An 18,515-nucleotide genomic window follows, 5' to 3' on the forward strand; every position below is an offset into this window, starting at 1 on the left:
AAGCTACTGAAGCTTAGTGCTGCTAACGCTCTAGTAGATTACAAACATTCTGGACTGTTTTTATGCAGACAAGCAGGTATTTGTGAATGGCACAATAATTAGACATTCCCACTTCTGCACATGGCCCGGACAATTCAAAAGCAGCCGAATTATTATGCAACAAACTGAATTTTGCCACCATTTGCTAAAACTTCTTATACCTGCCAAGTACACGTTATTGTACCTCACACCTTTGTACCTCATATATTGACCTAGGAAGATCTAAGTGCCAACTCGCCATGAATATGGGAAGGATTGGTTAACTGCCTTTAAGCAATCTAAATCTCCAGAGTACAGACACTACATCACTGAAACAGGGAAAGAATCACAGCTCACATTCCACTTCAGTCATATCTATTTTACTCTGTCCCTAAAGACATGTAGCCTTACAGCCTAGTTTCCCAGAGGAAGCGTCTACCCTGCACTGTTATCCAGTGGAACTAAAAATCAATGACACGGGTTCTTCACAATTAGGATAAGTCTGAGCCATCAAACCTCACTATTTGTATCCAAATCTCAAAATATAACAAAAATGTTGCATTGAAGGGGGGAGAGGTAAGTAAATAGATGAGGCTGAAGATTACCCAAACGCAGCTTGAAGGTTACCCAAGCCAGCACAGCTACTATAACACAGGTGGTGAAAGGAGCAACCAGGGATTCACCAAGGAAAGCTCAATCCATCAGTTGTCACCTGCGCTGATCACAAATGCATTCAAGAAAAAGGACAGCCCTTTGCAAATGTTTTTGATCAGTGACAGTTACTGAACTTCAAACTCTCTGCTTTCCAACCGGCTGGATCCCTGGCCCAAGATACATGAAGCCTTTGTGACCAGCAATAACGAGTTACACAGACCACAGTAACTTATCTCAACAACTTACATAAACTACCCAAACCTACCTGTTACCTAAGCCGATGCTGAAAGTAGCATGTTTTCTGTAGCGATACCGGCAAGATGTGAAAGTATTACTGATTTTGGGGTACCTATTGCCACTAATCTGAAGTAAAACAGACCAGTTTCAAACCAGCAGCCACTGCACTGCTACTTAATGTATTTTTATGGGAAATAACATGTAACTCAGTGCTGCAATCTGCAACCCTGTGGTTTTAAGAGATAACTGCCAACTTTAGGCACACAATCAGACCTGTAACTTCTACTTAAAAGATCGTAAAAGGGCTATGAAATGCTTGTCTGATGCTCTTTCAGGTTTTATTTCCTTTTCACGTGTTATCTACAATTAACAGAAAACAAGCAAAATAAATCTGAATCATAAACAGCTAAGCGAAGAATGTGTCATGAAAATAGAGAAAAATCAGGAGCTAAACAAACTTTAATGGAAACATGCATCGGGCATGCAGAGACAATGCAACAGAGGACAAACATTAATAGCAAACTGTACTGTTACAACAAAACAGTTAGCACGTACATGAATACGGTTTTCTTAATCGTGACTGAGCGGTTAGTTGCAAGTGCTTTAGTGACTACAGGCTACTCTTGAGGTATTGAAACCAAGACTGTAACATGCAACAAGACAGCTGGTGACAACAACTGGAGACGTCCCTTTCATTTTCATAGTGCTTGAAGCAACATTATATTCGGTTCATCAACTTAAGTCTCTGCACCACAGCTTAAATAATAGAGACGTATTTGCCTTCTTCAGATGCAAACAGATGACAGCCTATACATTGTTCTGGCATAAGTACCATTTTAATGTTTTAGGCCAGTACCATAGGCTATAATAAAGAGGTGAAATCTTACGCTTCTAGTGCCTAAAACGATGACCTTAATTGATGACTTAATTCTTTTTTTCTTCATCATAAAAGTCTGATTATCATATCTAAGTGTACTAATACAAGTAAAAAAGTGTATCTATATAAATTACTTTTACATACTACGTTTTAGCCGGAATACATATGAAGGCTTCCCAGATGCTGGAGTCTGACGCTACAGCTATACTGCTCTGAGAACTGCCATACTCTTACAGGCACAGAGAGCTGGTGTAGGTAGTCACCAGATCATTTGCCTAAGCTTATATGGAATTTTTAAAAGCAGTAAGAAATTATATGTTGTTATCCTGACAAAAGAAAAAAAAACATGCATCATGAAGTGGAAAGACAAGTTACAGCAAAAAGTACAATTACTGAAGCACATCCTTTCAATCACCTTTCTCACTTTACAGGCTCAGCCAATACAGAACAATTCAGCTGCACTGCTCAGCTAATTGTCAGAAGTCAAAATTCTGATCAACAGCCTCCAATCAGAAATAATACAGCTGTGTACATCTGACGTACTGCAACACAAGATTGAACGAAGCGAGCTAAAAAGCTCTCGTGAAAGACTGAAGTGCAGATGGCGAAGATTAACATGGAAATGCATTAAGTATCATAAAATAAAAAAAGAGAAGCAAACAGGTGATGTATAAGGTTGTGGTAACCAACAAGATGATGATGATGATCTGGGATGCGCTTGCAGGCCACCTCACATTCCTTGCCACAACTATATATAATTTCATAAACATTAGAACGTACAACAGACAGCTCACTTCATAGTTTCATATTAAAGACGAACCTAAAGGCTTTATTTAAATAAAGAAAAAGGTAGAACTGCTTAGTATTCTAGAGCATTGTCAGAGTCTGCGTGCAGACCCAAAAGTACCTGGGATGGGCTATTTGAAAGATAAACTTATGCTGAAAGGCATTTCCTCCCAGAGTCCTAGACCCGGACCAGCATTTCCTTTGCGGTACTGGTAAGAGCTCTAATATCCACTGATCTGAGCCAGGCGGGAGCTTTTCCTGCGCTTCATACAACCTCAGAGAGTGAGGTTCATAAACACAAAGGAAAGGAAGTGTCATTTTCCTCACCACTCAAAGCATTAATTGAAACAAACAGGCTTTGCAGGAAGGTAATGGAGAGGTAAGCCAGTTTTCAACTACTGTGCTGCGTTAACTATATATACATATTTACTAGTAATTTTTTTATGGCTGCACATTGGGATTATTGGCATGCATCCTGACTCCCTTGGGACATCCCCTAGCAAGAAGGAATGAATAAAACACGGACCGTTCAACCTGCATCTATATAAAATAAAGAGCTGGGATCTTAGACCAATGTATTTTATTTAGTCTTAAAGGAAAAGCATCACAACCTCTCCATAAGGGTCCGCGCCCTACTCTCATTTATACCACCGTCTCTCAAGTGTCAGTAAATTGAATTGCTGTAGTGTAAATTGGACAGGACCAAGGCAAAATGAGGTCCCAAAATAGCTATTCAGCAAAATCACAAGTCTTCATGAGGACTAAATACCAAGATAAATCTAGATACTAGTTCTTAATGGTTTATTTCATGTTTATTTTTATCTGCAGTCGATGAGTCCATTCTGCGTGGAATGTTGTACAACTAAGCTAAGGCTTTTATTTGTTGATAGTTACAACTCTTCCCTCCCTCCCAGCCTTTAATGCCAAGATCACTTGCATGTATTATCTTTGGCCTTATAAATAACTCACTTGCTAATGCAGCTGATTTAATAATGTTGCCGTGCTGAAACCTGTTAGTATAACTCGATGCGTCATACCTGTCAGATTCTAGTTCTCTTCTTCGTTATGATGTAATCTCATTAAATCTCAATTACTCATATAAAGGACGATTTAGCTGGAAAATCTTAATACTATTAGCGACATGAAAAACTCACAGTAAACAGCATGAAATAAATGTGTCACCTTAAAACAACTGAGTGTCAGTGGGGATATTCAAATAAGCAAGACTTAAAGTGAAGCAAATATATCTTCAAGGGGCTGCTAATTAAGTAAAAGTCAACTGATGGGAAGAAAGAGAAAAGCAGCAGGGAAATTGAAGCCAAAAGATTCAATCAGTACCAGTAACCCGTACTGAAAAAAGGTGTCTTTTGCTGCAAATGATTCTGTATGTCACAGTCCAGACCACGATCGGTCATTGGCTGTCCGTCTGCTAATAAAGTTTTTGTAGTTTTGGTAGGTTTGGGAGCGGTAACTAACCCGTGGAGATTCCTGGTCTGATGGCAAACCGTTTTGGGAAACCTGTTCTCCTTTTGTCCCATCCCTGTGGGGAGAGAGGAAAAGGAAAAGAAATTGTATTAATTTCTTGAAAGTCACACGTCTTTTTCACCAAAATGAGATTTTCCTACTGAGTATTGCATACCTCAGATATTCAAGGAAATTCTTAAAATCCTCAGGCCCAAATGAATAAATCCAATGTTAAGAGAGATAAAACTAAGCTTTCCTGACAGACAGCTTACAGATAAGCCTACTCGTATCATAATTAATGATTTAATTAATTTTAATTCATTTTATAGATGTTAATGTTCCACGGACGTGGCTTGAAATCTACCTGCAGCTGATGCTCATCAAAGAAGAAAGCCAAGATTGTTCTGAAATTTTAATTCATAACACAGGGTGTGTAAAAACAGCATTTTGACTTTAGGGCCAGATACACCTCAGCAGCTGTAACACTGCGTCATGATGGAAAATTGGACCATTCAACTTAGCAGGGAATTCAGATGTCTGGGAAAGGTCCTGTCCCCATAAACTACATCCACCAAGTCTTCTAAAAAGGGTCACGTTACAAAACGGTAAAGACCTCCAGACTCTCCCTTTGTAATGCATCTTCAGCCCTATAACTCTGCCTGAAGAAACCGCGTGAAGTACGCAATTCAGCTTCCCACACCCTGGGTTTACCATTGCTGCTGGGAGTCGGCATCCTCTGCAACCTTTGGGCTTGGCTCTGGAGTGGGCGGCTGTCTCTTCCTCTCCTCTTCCTCTTGCTGTCGACGTACTTCCAGCAGTTCCAACTGAGAAATGAAACAGTTTTGTACTTTGCGCGTTTTTCAGGGGCATTTCTAGAAACTAAAAATAACGCTGTAGGTTTTTCCAAAACATTACTGAAATTAAAGTTTATTGGAATAAAATTTTAAGCACCTGTCTTTAGAAGTATTAATCATGCAAAGTCAGTGCACTGAATTTATCAGTAAAGTCATACGGTATCAGACCCTTTAGCATCAAGTGGACTGTCTGGGCAGCAGCTTGCCACTGTAAGTGTTTGGTTTTTTTCTAATTCGTTCTGTTAGAACAAAAACCAGACAAACAAGAAAGCAGTCCAAGCTATTAAAATATTGAAAAGTGACATCCTCTTGTCTGCTTGCCATACATGAAGTGTTGCACATCAAATACCTGAAATTAACCATCTAAATAAAACCAGCATGATTTCTGAAGATGCTGAGAAACCTCAATTCATTTTGTCTGCAGCTGCGACACTCAGTGCGTGTGAAAAATTAAGCCACTTCAATTTTAGTGGCTACAGTAAAATTATTCTCCGAAGATGTTAATGTGCTCTCCAAGCATTAATTACTGACATTGTCGCTGTGCTCCAAATGTGCTTTTTTCTCTTTTTTCTTTGCCTTACTATGTCTTTCTAGGGGACTGGAGCAATCAAAACAAAAGTTTTTGTCTTTAACCAAAAATAATGTTAGGTGTTCTGGGTTGTCTTCACTCAGAATCGCCCTTCCCTTTTAGCAGTACAATCTGTACGGCAGAGGGCTGGGGCAAACTGCTCAGCTCTTGAGTTTGCTTCTGGGTCTGAGACAACTCTTGCTGACTACCAAGATCATTTATCACTTAAGCTTTCCTTGCAAGTTGCTGAGTTCAAATGAACCTGAGAGGGTTTTAGTATAGTTGGGAACCTGAGACTTCAGGCCCCGGGTGATTGGCCAAGGTTAATCAACAAATGGATCGACAAATGGAGAAGAGGTTGGTGATGCTGGGAGTTATTCCAAACAATCAGGTGGCACCAAAATGAAGGGGAATGGCCAAGAGAGGTTATTCTCGCCTATAGCACTCACCGTGGTCAGTCTCTCCAGTGCTGCAAATCTCTCATCCCAAGTAGCTGCGGATTTTTCAAATGCTTCATGCCGCTTAATTAATTTTTCCACTTCGTCAACACTTTGACCTATTTCACGACTGGACAGGTAGGGCTCCTGTCCCAGCAGCCAGGCCTCCGCGACACTTGCATCTCTTGAAAACTGGTGTACCTCCAAAACTGAGCAAAGAATGTACAGAGATCAGCACTGTTAAAAGAGCATCATGAAGTCATCGAGCATCTTCTGATACATACTTAAACACAGCTCAGGGAAAAAAGTAAATGTATTTGGCTAAGCATTTTCCTTAACTAAGCCCACTGAAATGGACTCATCTAAAAGACAGAAATTTATCCTCTTGGCTTTCCTTTGAGGAAAAATAAAAGTTAAGGCCTACTTTCACTTCCCCTACAGACTATTTCATTTTGCAATTTCAGTGCCTCCTTTTTGTTCTCATCTGCTGTAACCTACTAACTTCAGAGTAGGAAGTCTGCTACCTGCTGGTTCTCCTCCTCAGGCTGGCCTGTCTGCAGAGCAGCTAGACCGTAGGCTGTAGCTCCCTTCAGCAAGCAGTATGTCACGCCTCTCTACACTGCTACAGTTCCAGGTTTCCTTCCTTCTGACTTCACAGTTGAAAGAAAAGCCTTCACAGCCTTTGTGAATGGAATCCCGCAATTTTGATGATTAATGCAAACACCCAAACTGAGGGGCAATCACCCATGCTACCGTATTTCTGAAAGCTGCTAAGGCTCAGAAACAAGGACGGAAGTCTACACAGCAGCCCAGAACCCCACAAAATTACTACACCGCACTGTACGTTTTGAGATCCTGGACAGCTGTCTGCTGCAAAGGCTTCAGTCCGTCTATGAGTTATGGATCACCTCATTACAGTATCAGAACTGTTGCTGTTGTAGAACTTGCAAAATGCTGCAATGTTTAAAACTACACCTTTTGTCAGCAAACTGCTCGTCAACATGCTGGCCTCTCAGATAACGCAGGCACGTTACCTGTGTAAGGCAGCAGGGCTTTACTTCTCCCCATTTTTTAGTGGTGCATCCTTTGTAGAAACACAGTAGAAATGTGACACCCGCAAAATACGGTAGATCTGTTTCACCTAGCTCCAAATTTCATCGTATAGATTAAGACCTTTGGCGCAGGTTTCTTGGTTTCAAATTTGCAGTTATTTTACAATCAACACACGTGAATCTTACAGATTTACAGTACAAACACGCTTTCAAGCACCGCTACTAAAAAAGTAAGGAGCTGCAGGTTTTTTTCAACTGCTCAGAAAGACTCAATGAAGAGAGAGTTAGATTTGGCCCTGCCCGAAAGAAATCCAAGGACGTCCTTACTCAGTCTCAGCCACTCCCATCTGTCTTCCCATTTGTCAATCATTTCTTTTCTTTTTTCTGTCAGCTGCAGCAGCTTCTCCTTGATCTGTATTGAAGAGGAGAAGGCAGGACTGTTACACAAGCACCAGGCAGGCAGCAGGCTCACCTCACCACACCACGTAAGCCATAACCACCAGCGAAAGGCACTGACGAAACACATTGTGCGAGATTGTCAGGAAGTGGCTTAAGCATGAAGAGGGACACAGCTGGGTTTTGACATTTGCATTAAAATATCACATTTTCATAAGCGTACAGTATCTGTTGAAACTACAGCACCAAGATGACTTGATAAAAAGAGTGTAACAGACAAACAAATCTAGGAAGTGCAACCATGTATTTTATCTTCTGACCTTTTTCTAGCAAATAATGCAAAATGCGCTGCCTGTGACTTATAAAAAGCCTGCAGCTACCTGCACTAACACCACTGACGTGCCAGTGTAAGCCCTGTGTTATTCTCGGGGTCAATAATGGCTAACAAAACCTCCCAGGGCCTGAGCAAATGTTTCTCTGAGGATACTCCACAGCACTCATGTGTCACGCAGACACACAAACTATCACCTCCCTGAGTGGACAGTATCTTACATTTGGCCATCCTCTCTCCATCAAAGGGAGGCAGGAAGAAACACAGATTAAGCCTCTATCCTCTGCCCTAGACAATCAGAAAATAAATCAAGGCCTTAAGCAGTTGGATACATTTTTCTTTTCTCTCTCCCTGGATTTACTGCCTGTGAGACAAACTTTTTCCTGCTCCTTCCCTTAGCGGGCCTCCTCATAGCATTCCCTGTACAAAATTCTTGCTGTCTCATGGTTATCTCTGCTCTTGTCACCTTTCCCAACACAGCCATCCCAGAGTACTCTCGCTGCAGAACTGAATGCAACAGCTTCTTTGCATTTTCTGGACCGAAAATGATCATTTAAATTTAGGTGCCATCTCCGCCACCCAACATAAATTCACCGAGTTAAATTATACACTGATTTCACAATAGCAAGTAAGCGGAACAGCCCCTGAAGTAATGCATGGCATTATATAAATATGCAGCTTATTGATCTGTCGACTACACAACGCAGGTTTCCCCAGCTTAAAGCAAAATCCATAGGCCAGCTGCACTATGGCAGTTACACGTTCAGCGAGCACAGTACCTCCTCTGATGCATAGTGTTTTCTTGCCAGAAGAGATTTGCCAAGCTCAATGCAGGTAGTAAAGCTGTCGTTTCGGGCATCGATTTCTGCTTTGATACCCTGGTGATTGTTCATTAGTAGTTCAACAGATGAAACATCCCTAAAATGATCGATCCATGCGTCAGAAACACGTATTCCAGATTTAACAGCTGTTACACTTTCCAACAAGTAAACTAACCCAGAACTGTACGATAAAAAAAATTCAATTCCTAGTTTGTCTTTGTAGCTTGGGAAGGAAGATGGCTAGCAGCATTTCCTTAGGAACAGCACCATTCTGGTCTGAATCAGAGATCAAATAAACAAGACTGTGAGACTTAATCTCTTTGAACACAATTTTACATTGCAATTACTTCAGTAGCCCCCAGCCTCTGCTGGGCAGCAAACACACACTACACCACCATCAGATTTTGACAGATTTTGAATTCTCTCTGAATTTCTGGCTCAGCAACACTGAATTTTTTCCTCAACTGACCTGCAGCCTTATCTTGTGATTGAGAAGGGATACTTCACATTACCTTGGCTTTTCTTGGGCTTCTATCTGTCGGATAACATCTTCCATCCAAAGCATGAGATCACGAACCATGCTGAAGAAACGGAATTTGTCTCCTGTATCCACCAGTCTCACCCTGCGTCCCTCGCAGGCATCCAACAGTGCCTTCCATGCTTCTAGGACCTCGTTTTCCCTTTTCTGGATGTCATCGGCTTTGTCTCCGGCATAGGCAGCCTGAAGGCGCGCGGCATCCTCCTGCAGCTGTCTCACCTGGTGTGTTTTTGTGAGAGAAACGCATCAGCGCTTGGATACTTCTGAGTCACAACTATGGGGAAATTTTAGCTCCTAATTCATCATTTGAATGGCTGTCTAAAGGCACCGCAAATGTATTTGGCCTGTCGATACTAAGAAAGTTTGTTCTGTTATTAAGACAGTATACCCCTCTGAGAATATTTCTTCGAGAAGACTGCCGGGTCAAGGGGCCCCCAAAATAACAAAGATTTGCTGCTGCCTAAACCTCCCATAAGACTACGTGCCAATACAAAGTGACCGTTAAACGTCATGGCAAATGGGGACCATTTTCATCAACAAATTTTCAATGCCACTCAGGAACTCCTGTAACAAAACCACTACTCTAAGAGTCTGTCAGACTATTAAAAAAATGTATTTTAATGACCGAAAGGTTTTTCCAAAAAGGTAGATAATGACTTCAAACAGAATAAAATTTGGAAACTCAAAGACCATTCTACTATTAGAAATCTCTTTTCCTTTCAAACACTGTTTTGGGACATCAAATGCTATTTCTTGACTGTTGCACATATTTTCAAGCCAGGAATCATTCTATTATCTCTTTTCTAATAATTTTCTCTTTTCTAACAACAACAACAACAACGTTCGAACACCAAGTTAAACAGCATTCTAGCTACGTACACAGAGATCAGGCCACTGTCATAACGATCCACCTCGGCGCTCTAGCTGCTTCACCTGAAAACTATCCTAAGCACTTTCACCACAGCTCGGTGCTATGATTACATATTCCTTCATTTAGGCACTTGATTATAATTACCTTTTTGAGAGACTGTGATTGGTGTTTTGTGAATGTCTCCCATTTTATGCGTAAATCTACAGCTCCTGAACATAAAACACTTGGAAAATCAAATGGTTGCTATATCCCCTTTATTCTAGTGTAAACCACTATGCAAATTGCAACATAATCAAGAATTGGCAGACAGCTTGGCCGTAAAAGCTATCTTTTCCGACCTACTGGGATAAATACAGTCAGTCATAATTCCTCCATTCCTTAAGCAACTTGTTCTCTTCCGAAATTCTCATTTTGGCAGCTGAACATTGTTTTTTGGTTTAGAATCCCCTGTGTGCTGTACGAACAGCTGCTGCCTTCTATTTAACATACCTTGGCTTCAAAAGGTTCAGAATTAGATCGAGTTTGGCTGCTTTTAAAAATGTTAGCCTGGATTATATACTTTACATCTCTTCAGACTGCTGTTTGGAAGCATCATAAAAAGCAATATTTAAGTCAGAATGCCCAGATTCATAAACAAGTCAGAAAGTCTCTAACGTAGGTCTACAGATCTCCTTTCAGAAAGGAAAATAAAAAGTGCCCAGCAGAAGAGGGTTTGGCTGGGGCTCTTTGGTGAACAAGCCACTGGGCTTACACATCCCTTCGTATTTGCCTCCGTCCTCCAAGTATCCTTTGGAATATCAATTCTTCAATGGGACGGGACAGCTGCGTCTTGCGTTCACTGAGGCGAACGTGGCATAAGGAGCAGGCAAATCTAAGGTGGCTTCCAGCACAATTAATATAACACCCAAGAGCAACGTTAAGGACAGAAAAATCTGAAACCTGTACTTTGTATTACCTCTGATACATTAAAAATTCTTTACAGATTTAGTATCTGTTTAATGTCTTTCAGAAACTGACTAAAGAGACACTATGTTAAGTCAAATTAATCTTTTTTTTTCTTCAAATGTAAGCTATTTTCCAATCATATCAGCCATACAGCGTACTGCTGGTGCTGCTCCTTGAGGCAATCAGAAAAAGGTCCTCTGAGGAGCTAAAGTGTGTTACCCTCACGCCTCTCCATCCACTCTCTATTCATACGGACACAGCAGGCTGAAACTGTCAAGAGCCACCATACTTTAAATCAATGTAGGCAGAAGTTCTCTGCCTTTATGATTTCTTCTTCAGCCAAGGACAGGAAATAGAATAATGTTAAACAATTACCTACATATTCAGAAACCTGTGTACTCAGGGATTTCTATTTTAGATAAACTAATTAACCTAATGCAATGACAGAGAAGCAGGAAGACAGATAAGAAAATGACGCAAGTGAAGTTCTTCCCATAGAAATACACTTGGAAAGCAGCTGGCAGCGCTGTGTCTCCCAGCCACAGAGGAGCCAAGAGCAGCAGCAGAACTCTGCAGCTCAGGTTCCTATACCCACAGACAGCACCTTTCGATTGCTACACACCTGGGTGCCAAGCGCCTGGATATCATGCTCAAACGTTGTGTGCATTCTCTGTAGTGTTTCCACTGTGTTTTGGTCTCTACCAAGCTCTTCAGGTAGTTTCTTATGTTTGTCTTGAATACGTCCCAAGATCTCCTTGGCATCGTGGTAAAATTTGTGCAGTTCATAAGAGGCTGCTAGAATTTGTGTTCTCGTGTCAATGAGCTCTAGGAGATCAGCCCAGGCCTCATTGAGTCCATCCTTCCACTCTGCAATTGTTGCAGCATCTGAATGTCCAGAGTTGATGAGTTCATCTGCCATGTGGTTAACAGTATCAACACGCTCCTGTCCGATGTTTCCAGTGTCTCGGGCAAATTCTCGGAATCGCTCCTGTAGCATCTGAAACACAGAGAAACAGACTCATGCAGCACTGTCGTTACAAACTGATCTGAGCAAACCATCAAGCCAGCCACCCGTTCATATTAACCATCTACTGTGGGCAGCATCCAGAAAAGGAAGGTCAACGTGCAGCCACGTCCACGGAACTTACTGTTACATGTTCGTAATCCTGTCCCAGCTCGTGGGATCCTGCCACCACCTCCCTTTCAGCAATCCATTGCTCCAGATCATCCACCTCGCGGTTAAGCTGGAACAGCCTGTGTCTCTCATCCAGCTTGCCCCGCCTCTCTTCAGCAAGATCCTTCAGGCCTGCATACAGCTTATCCACTTTGGACTGGCGCATGCTGATACGCTCGCTGGGACACAAAAAAAAAAAAAGACAGCATAGAGTCCGCATCATCTTTTAAAAATAATAAAAGGTTAAGTGGGGAAAAAAGAAACACTACACGGAATAAAAAAATCGCTCTTGGAGTATTTAATCCACAGAACGCACATCCGCTGCATGCACGGATTTGACTCGGACACACTGGGCCAACCCTCTGCTGGCACAGTTGGCTGCACTAGCTGGACATATAACCCCCCTGGTTTTAGAGAGTTAAGCTGGGAACCAAGCTTCCCATTTGTTTGACCACAGATTAAATCAGAGTCTTCTCCCCAAATTACAGGCGGGATCTGAATTGTTGAGGCAAGTAGTATTTAATTTTCATTTAAATTCTGCTTCGAAGTTCAGAAGTACCCATGTGTTCCTTACTCCCTAAAACTCAGCATTTCCAAAAGTGATTAATATTCCTACTTGCCATATCTTCTGCCTATATTTTGTCTGACCTGTATAGCCCTGTCAAACTGCCTCCCCTCTGCCTTGCAAAGATGATTATGTCATTCCAGTATTCAGTCAGCTGAGTCAGGAAATCCACTCTCATCAGAAATTATCATGACCACGAGAGAGTGCTTTTGAGTTAAATAACAATCTTCCACCAGAGGCAGAGAGCGTCTTTCCTAAGACAGTCCTATCTTCCCATACATGAAGCGGAGCAGTTAAATACATCACCCTCATAGTCAAATCAGCCTTGCAGTCAAAGCCAATGGAGAATTCTGTTTGCTTAGCTGCAGCTCTTACAGCAAAACAGTTCTTAAGCTTCCCGAATTCTCCCATAGGGAAAGCCATTTATGAGATTTGAGATAAATTTACCAAAACCAAGATCTTAATGTGCCCATGTTTAGAGCATCAGATTTCAGCCTCTGATTCTACTGGAATCTCAAAGAGTGGACGCAGATCTTGGCGAGCACTGCCCTATAGGCAGAAGGATAAATGACTATGACCCCAGGGGCTGGACGTAAAAGTTGGCTGAGAGAGTCAGTTGTCCCTCAGGATTGCTGTACCTCTGTAAGGTTCAGCAGTGCTGGCGGACCTGATACCACTAGCCAGTATAAAGTAGGCAACAGATATTTACTGAAGGTGTCCAGTACTATCCAAAAATCAGCAGCTGCAAATATTGACCCTGACCTCTGGCCAAATCAGTGATCTAACGTGCACCTTTAACTGAATGAAGCTGAACTCCTCTTCTTCTGTACATTCTTCTGAGGTACTGACTCTTTGCTGTAGTCTTTTGTGTGTCAGAACAACTTAATGAAGTGACTGAACTACTAAAAGAACACATAATCCAATTAAAAATGGCAGTTAATACCTTTCTGGGTGATTATCTGCCACTAAAGTTCTGCTGGTCTTTGAAAGCTGATGCACAGTTTCAGCATAGTCTTCTACAGCTTGTTCCAAAATCTGGTGTTTCTTCAGCATGGACACTGCACTCTGTTCATCCTGTAACAGTGACAGAAAACGACAGTCAAGTCCCCCACTCCAGAGGAAGAAACCATACAGCAAGTTCAACTTGGTGTGCAAGCGCTATGTGGTAGCCAGAAGGAGATTTATAAAGGACTGCTCCCAAGTGCACCTTGAAGACAAGTTGTTCTGACAGTGGTATATTAATAGTTGAGTTCACAGCAAATGGTACCCACAGAAAGCAAAATAACAAGTGAAGAGTGAATGCAACAACCCCTCTGGGATGCAGAACATGATTACATCAGCTGTACATGAAGCATGTTGAATTTCCTCTTCTATGAAGCTCTTTGTGTGTTTACACAACACTGGTGATTGCGCAGGGCTCAGAAAAATGGAATAGTTTTCGGCATGTCACTTGTCAGGCTTTTCAATGATAGCCTGGGTAAAAGAAAAGAAATCCTTTGGAGCCCGTGCCAAAGGATTCTCCACCGAAGTGCCTGGAGAAATTCCAATCAAAACTTTCTATGCATTGTAATGATTAAGAAAAACAACTCCCAGCTCTCAGTGTTTACTGGTATTCTCAATAAGTCTTTTCATTAAAATATTTTTCATTATGTAATATTAATATATTACATAATTAATATTCGTTTTTATTTCCATTGCTTAGGTATAAAAAAGAAAACAAGTCCTTTTTAACTGAAGACTGAACACCCATGGAATGTGTTCTACTGATACAAAGCCGAGTTTTATTTTATCAGGGCAATGAACGCAGTATATTTATGTAAATAAGATACAGCACTCTAACACCTCCTCGAAAAATACAAGATCCCCTACTCTTTGGCATGGTCTGATGCTGTTCTGATTTCACTTCAGTGGGAGTAAAAGCTGACGACTACTGGCATCAACTGAACGACCATCAGGCCTGTTTCACAGAGGCGCATCATGCTGTTCCCAGTGATTTGAAACTAATAGAAAACTTGACCTAACTGGATTGTATTGGTAACTCTGATCTTACAGCAAAGGAGGGCACGCAGTTGCCATTCCCAGTCTGAGGATGCTTCAGACTCAGTACAGCAAGGCCTATCCTCCACACTATCAGAGACGTGATAATAACTTGAGGTTTCATAGGGGAATTAAATTTGTTTATGTTACCATTACATTAGGGACATATTAAGTTATGTCACCCGCCCCCCTCTTGCTAAGCAATTAGAACCAAATTAGTGTCACTGTGTTGCTGCTCACCTTGGCTTTCTCTTCTGACATCATGTAGAGCTCTTGCTCGCTCATCCATGCCTCAGCCTCGGCAGCATCAAAGTAATACTGCTGTGCTCTGTGAGACTCCTCTAGGCGCTTGTGGCGTTTCTCTGTCTCCTCGATTAGGAGATTCCACAGCTGCTGCAAGTCTGCAAGTCTCTGCTGAATTGCTTCAGCATTAGGGCTACTCTCTGTGATAATGTTTTTGCTCCTCTCAAAAATGTCATCGATACGAGGCTGATGTCCCTGGATTTCTTTCTGAAGGGTCTAGACGGGAGAAAAGCAGACTGATGAGACACTGCACCAAACAAAAAAGAAATGCCAGTCAGAGGTCCTAACTCTAGAGGGGCAGCAAAACACATGCCATCAGCTCATGTGGACAAATTGACGCTGGGCCCCTCCCTGAGCATGCCACCACCCAGTGGTCACACCGCCCCCCCAATAGCACATCGCCACCGAAACACCCATCATTTTACCCCACACCCTTCCTTCCTTAAATTAGTCAGCACCAAGGAGAAATAACAGGTACGGAGTTCTAACAGCACCTAGTTACCTGATTTTTCTTTATCAGTAGCTGCACAGTCTGGAGGTTGTGTCCATGATCAGTAGATGTAGCTATAGGCATCCTTTCTCCGACCCACAACTGAAAGGTAAGAGAAGAACACGTCTGATTCTGAGCAACCCCAGGTACAGCTAGGGCAGCTGGTGCACACAAGATGCAAAAAGCAGCATTACTCAAACATGCTACTGAGAGACACAAGCGAAAGGTTTCTTCCTGTGATAGCTCTGTAACAGGTGTGACATTTTCCTAGTGTCTGGGGAACAGGATTTGTTTTATACTCACAATTTCATCTTCCACATCCCGATTGAACTGGTGGATCTCTTTGGAGGCCAGCAGGTTCGCCTTTCTTTCATTCAAAGGTTCCAATAATTCCAAAAATTTCTTTTCTACAATAAGGCGTTTGCCATCTACTTCATCTGTACTCTTCCCTTCTTGACTTAAAGCCCTTGCCTGGCTTTGCAGCTCCTCTATCTCCTTCTTACGAACATCCATTTGATTCTCTAGCATCTAAACAGAAACATAGCAAAAAGCTCCTGAAAACTGGGGTAAAAGCAGTTGGTACGACTAGGGTATGTCAAAAGCTTCGTAAGTAGGAAGAACAGATGCTGGTCAGTAAGGATTTACCAGATAAATAATTATTGTAGCATTCATATTGCAAGGAACAAGGCTTAAACACAGATTCACAACTGTGTCCACCTGCTGATATCCCTCAGTTACGCCTGCTCGTGCAAATGGTGAATTTGGCCAACGACACAGCTGAATCTCTTCTATCAGCCATTCACAAGTTGCCCTGAACAACTCTGGAGCACAGCTAATTGCACGCAAGAGCTTCATTGCTCTCTGCTGCCCTTGCTACTCCTTGCTGCCTTTCAGCAGGGAATCAGCGACCGACCAGCTTTGGACAAGTTTGAATCACAGGCAGGCAGCCATGTACAGAGAGGGAACGACGAGTGACTGGAGGACTACAGCAGGAGACAGAATAGAGACATTAATGTGGGGAAGGAAGGCAGTGTAAGGTAGAGATTGCATCAAGAAATTTACAGCTGATTTGTTTCTGGGTGTATTTCTGCTTCTTCTTAAAGATACATGACACAACAGGAAGAAAGAAGAGCAAATCAATTCTTTTCTAAACTGAAAGGATCCCCTGTCTGTTCCTTTGAGTGCAAATATCTGCTGTCTCCCCACCCTGCAACCTGCGCTCCGTTTACCTGCTGCTTCTTCAACAGGATGTTGACGCTGGTGAGATCTTTTCCGTAGTCATCCGACTGAATTTGACTCTCCAAACCATTCAGCCACTTATCCAAATCAGCACAGCTCTGGGTAAAAAGCTCCGCCTTGTTTGCATCAAAGAGACGCTGAGCTTTCGTCTGGGTAGTGGATTCAAGCTCTTCCCACATTTGATGGAGACCTGTCAGCTTTTCTTTCACTACACCTTCAGTCTCCGGTTTCTCTGCAATGAGCTGCATTCCCTCCTGCAAAGCAAAGTGCAACAGAGTGGTACCTCCTCAGGAGCACTCACAGACAGACCGTTAGTTAAATTATTCTGATTAGTAAGCACTCAGAATTCCTCATCTGCTGGCAGCATCAACCACTCATTTTCTATCTCCAATTATCCAGTGACTCCTTCCAGAACATCAGCTCCCAGGCCCTTCTGTTGCCAGGAAGAGGGTTTCTTGGCAAGGCAACGCCTCCTTTCTCTTCCCCCCTACACATGTTCCTTTGTGGGAGCTCCTGGGGACACTGCTCCGACAGGAGTGGAGCAGGCTGCCCCATGCCGCTTGAGTGACAGCGGAGGAGGGGGCTCCAGCTGAACAAGCTGCACGTCCAGCTTCTGTGGGCCATTTCACCACGAGAGCAAAGAAGACCCAGTGTAATGCTGGGAGAGGGAGCTTATGGCACCAAAACTAAGCTGTGTGACTGAAGATGGAGATGTCAATGGGCCATAGCAATTACCACAGGTCTACGCTAGTCCCAGAGAGGAACAATCTTCCTTGGGAGGCAGGAACTCTGTACCCAGTACCAGCAGAGCACTTGGACTTAAGATATCTTTTTGCCTTTACAAAGATTGTATTAGTTTTGGAAATATTTTATTTACTTCTAATTATGCTTCTACTTCTGCACCTGGGTGGTGCTGACTATGGAAAAACCTTTTCAGATGTGAACTCTATTCACACCCCAGGACAATTTAATAGCTGTGACCACTGGAAACGTTAATATAGTGATTGTCAGCTGTGGCTCCATACACAACTTCGGTACTTTGCTGCAATCTGATTTTTCAGAGGCAAAGGGTGAGGATGTATTAGCATCACTAAAAAAGTACTTCCAGTACTAAGAGCAGCCTTCTAATTACCCCATTAAACGGTACTGTTATTTGCAGACCACAGAAAAACCTCTAATGGGATACAGAGTGCCAAAGTGGGAGAGGAAATGAGCAATTAAGTTAACTTAGACTGAACAGAAACCCACTGTCAGAGCTAAAGACCACACCTCCTTAATGCTCCAGAGCTGCACACGAGAAACAGGAAAAAAAGTACAGCTCATCACAGCGTATTAAAGCCTCAAAGTATCTTGATACAGAGCTGTGAATCTTAATTAATGACAAAACTGGCTGTACTTTACCTCACGCACTAATTTTGCATGGAGAAAGACAGCCTGATTATAGTCCTGAATGAATGAAAACCAGTACGGCACCATGGGAATCTAAATTCTGTTATTCACCTACATTCAGTTATTTCCCACAAAGTACTTTTACTTATTAGCTCAAATCACAACATTTGTCCCTTTTACGCTTTGGGTATGAAAACTAGGTTATGCCTTCCTCCTGATAGATAAGAAAGACTAGACAAATTTAAACTGGCAACTTAACCAATGACTATTCTTGAGAATGTCTTGGATAAAAAACACCTAACATCAATGAGGAATAAAATGGGTTAGGCGGAGACACAATGTGACAGCCACTTATTCTACAGTAATGAAATTTCCTTTTGCCTTAGCTGGAGAGATGATTCAAGAACCAATTCTGCAGAGGAACAGATCCCATCTCTGTGCGTAACCATCTTCAACAAAGATAAGGGCA

At 42.2% G+C, this 18,515-nt stretch overlaps 1 protein-coding gene across 3 annotated transcripts in view; it reads right to left on the reverse strand.

Annotated features, from left to right (window-relative positions):
- The window catches only part of SPTBN1 (spectrin beta, non-erythrocytic 1), a 137,029-nt gene that overhangs the window by 6,612 nt on the left and 111,902 nt on the right, over nt 1-18,515 (reverse strand). For all 3 annotated transcript variants that reach the window (XM_063327897.1, XM_063327896.1, XM_063327898.1), the window contains 13 exons: nt 16,648-16,911; nt 15,722-15,946; nt 15,431-15,520; nt 14,866-15,144; nt 13,532-13,662; nt 11,998-12,202; nt 11,472-11,846; nt 9,008-9,252; nt 8,454-8,592; nt 7,275-7,359; nt 5,908-6,104; nt 4,748-4,860; nt 4,049-4,112 (listed from right to left, as the gene is read on the reverse strand). In XM_063327897.1, coding sequence (XP_063183967.1) covers nt 4,049-4,112; nt 4,748-4,860; nt 5,908-6,104; nt 7,275-7,359; nt 8,454-8,592; nt 9,008-9,252; nt 11,472-11,846; nt 11,998-12,202; nt 13,532-13,662; nt 14,866-15,144; nt 15,431-15,520; nt 15,722-15,946; nt 16,648-16,911 — 2,412 coding nt within the window. The remainder of the gene's footprint in view (nt 1-4,048; nt 4,113-4,747; nt 4,861-5,907; nt 6,105-7,274; nt 7,360-8,453; nt 8,593-9,007; nt 9,253-11,471; nt 11,847-11,997; nt 12,203-13,531; nt 13,663-14,865; nt 15,145-15,430; nt 15,521-15,721; nt 15,947-16,647; nt 16,912-18,515) is intronic.

This window comes from Chroicocephalus ridibundus, chromosome 3 (genome assembly GCF_963924245.1).
Source record: "Chroicocephalus ridibundus chromosome 3, bChrRid1.1, whole genome shotgun sequence".
Taxonomy (NCBI): domain Eukaryota; kingdom Metazoa; phylum Chordata; class Aves; order Charadriiformes; family Laridae; genus Chroicocephalus; species Chroicocephalus ridibundus.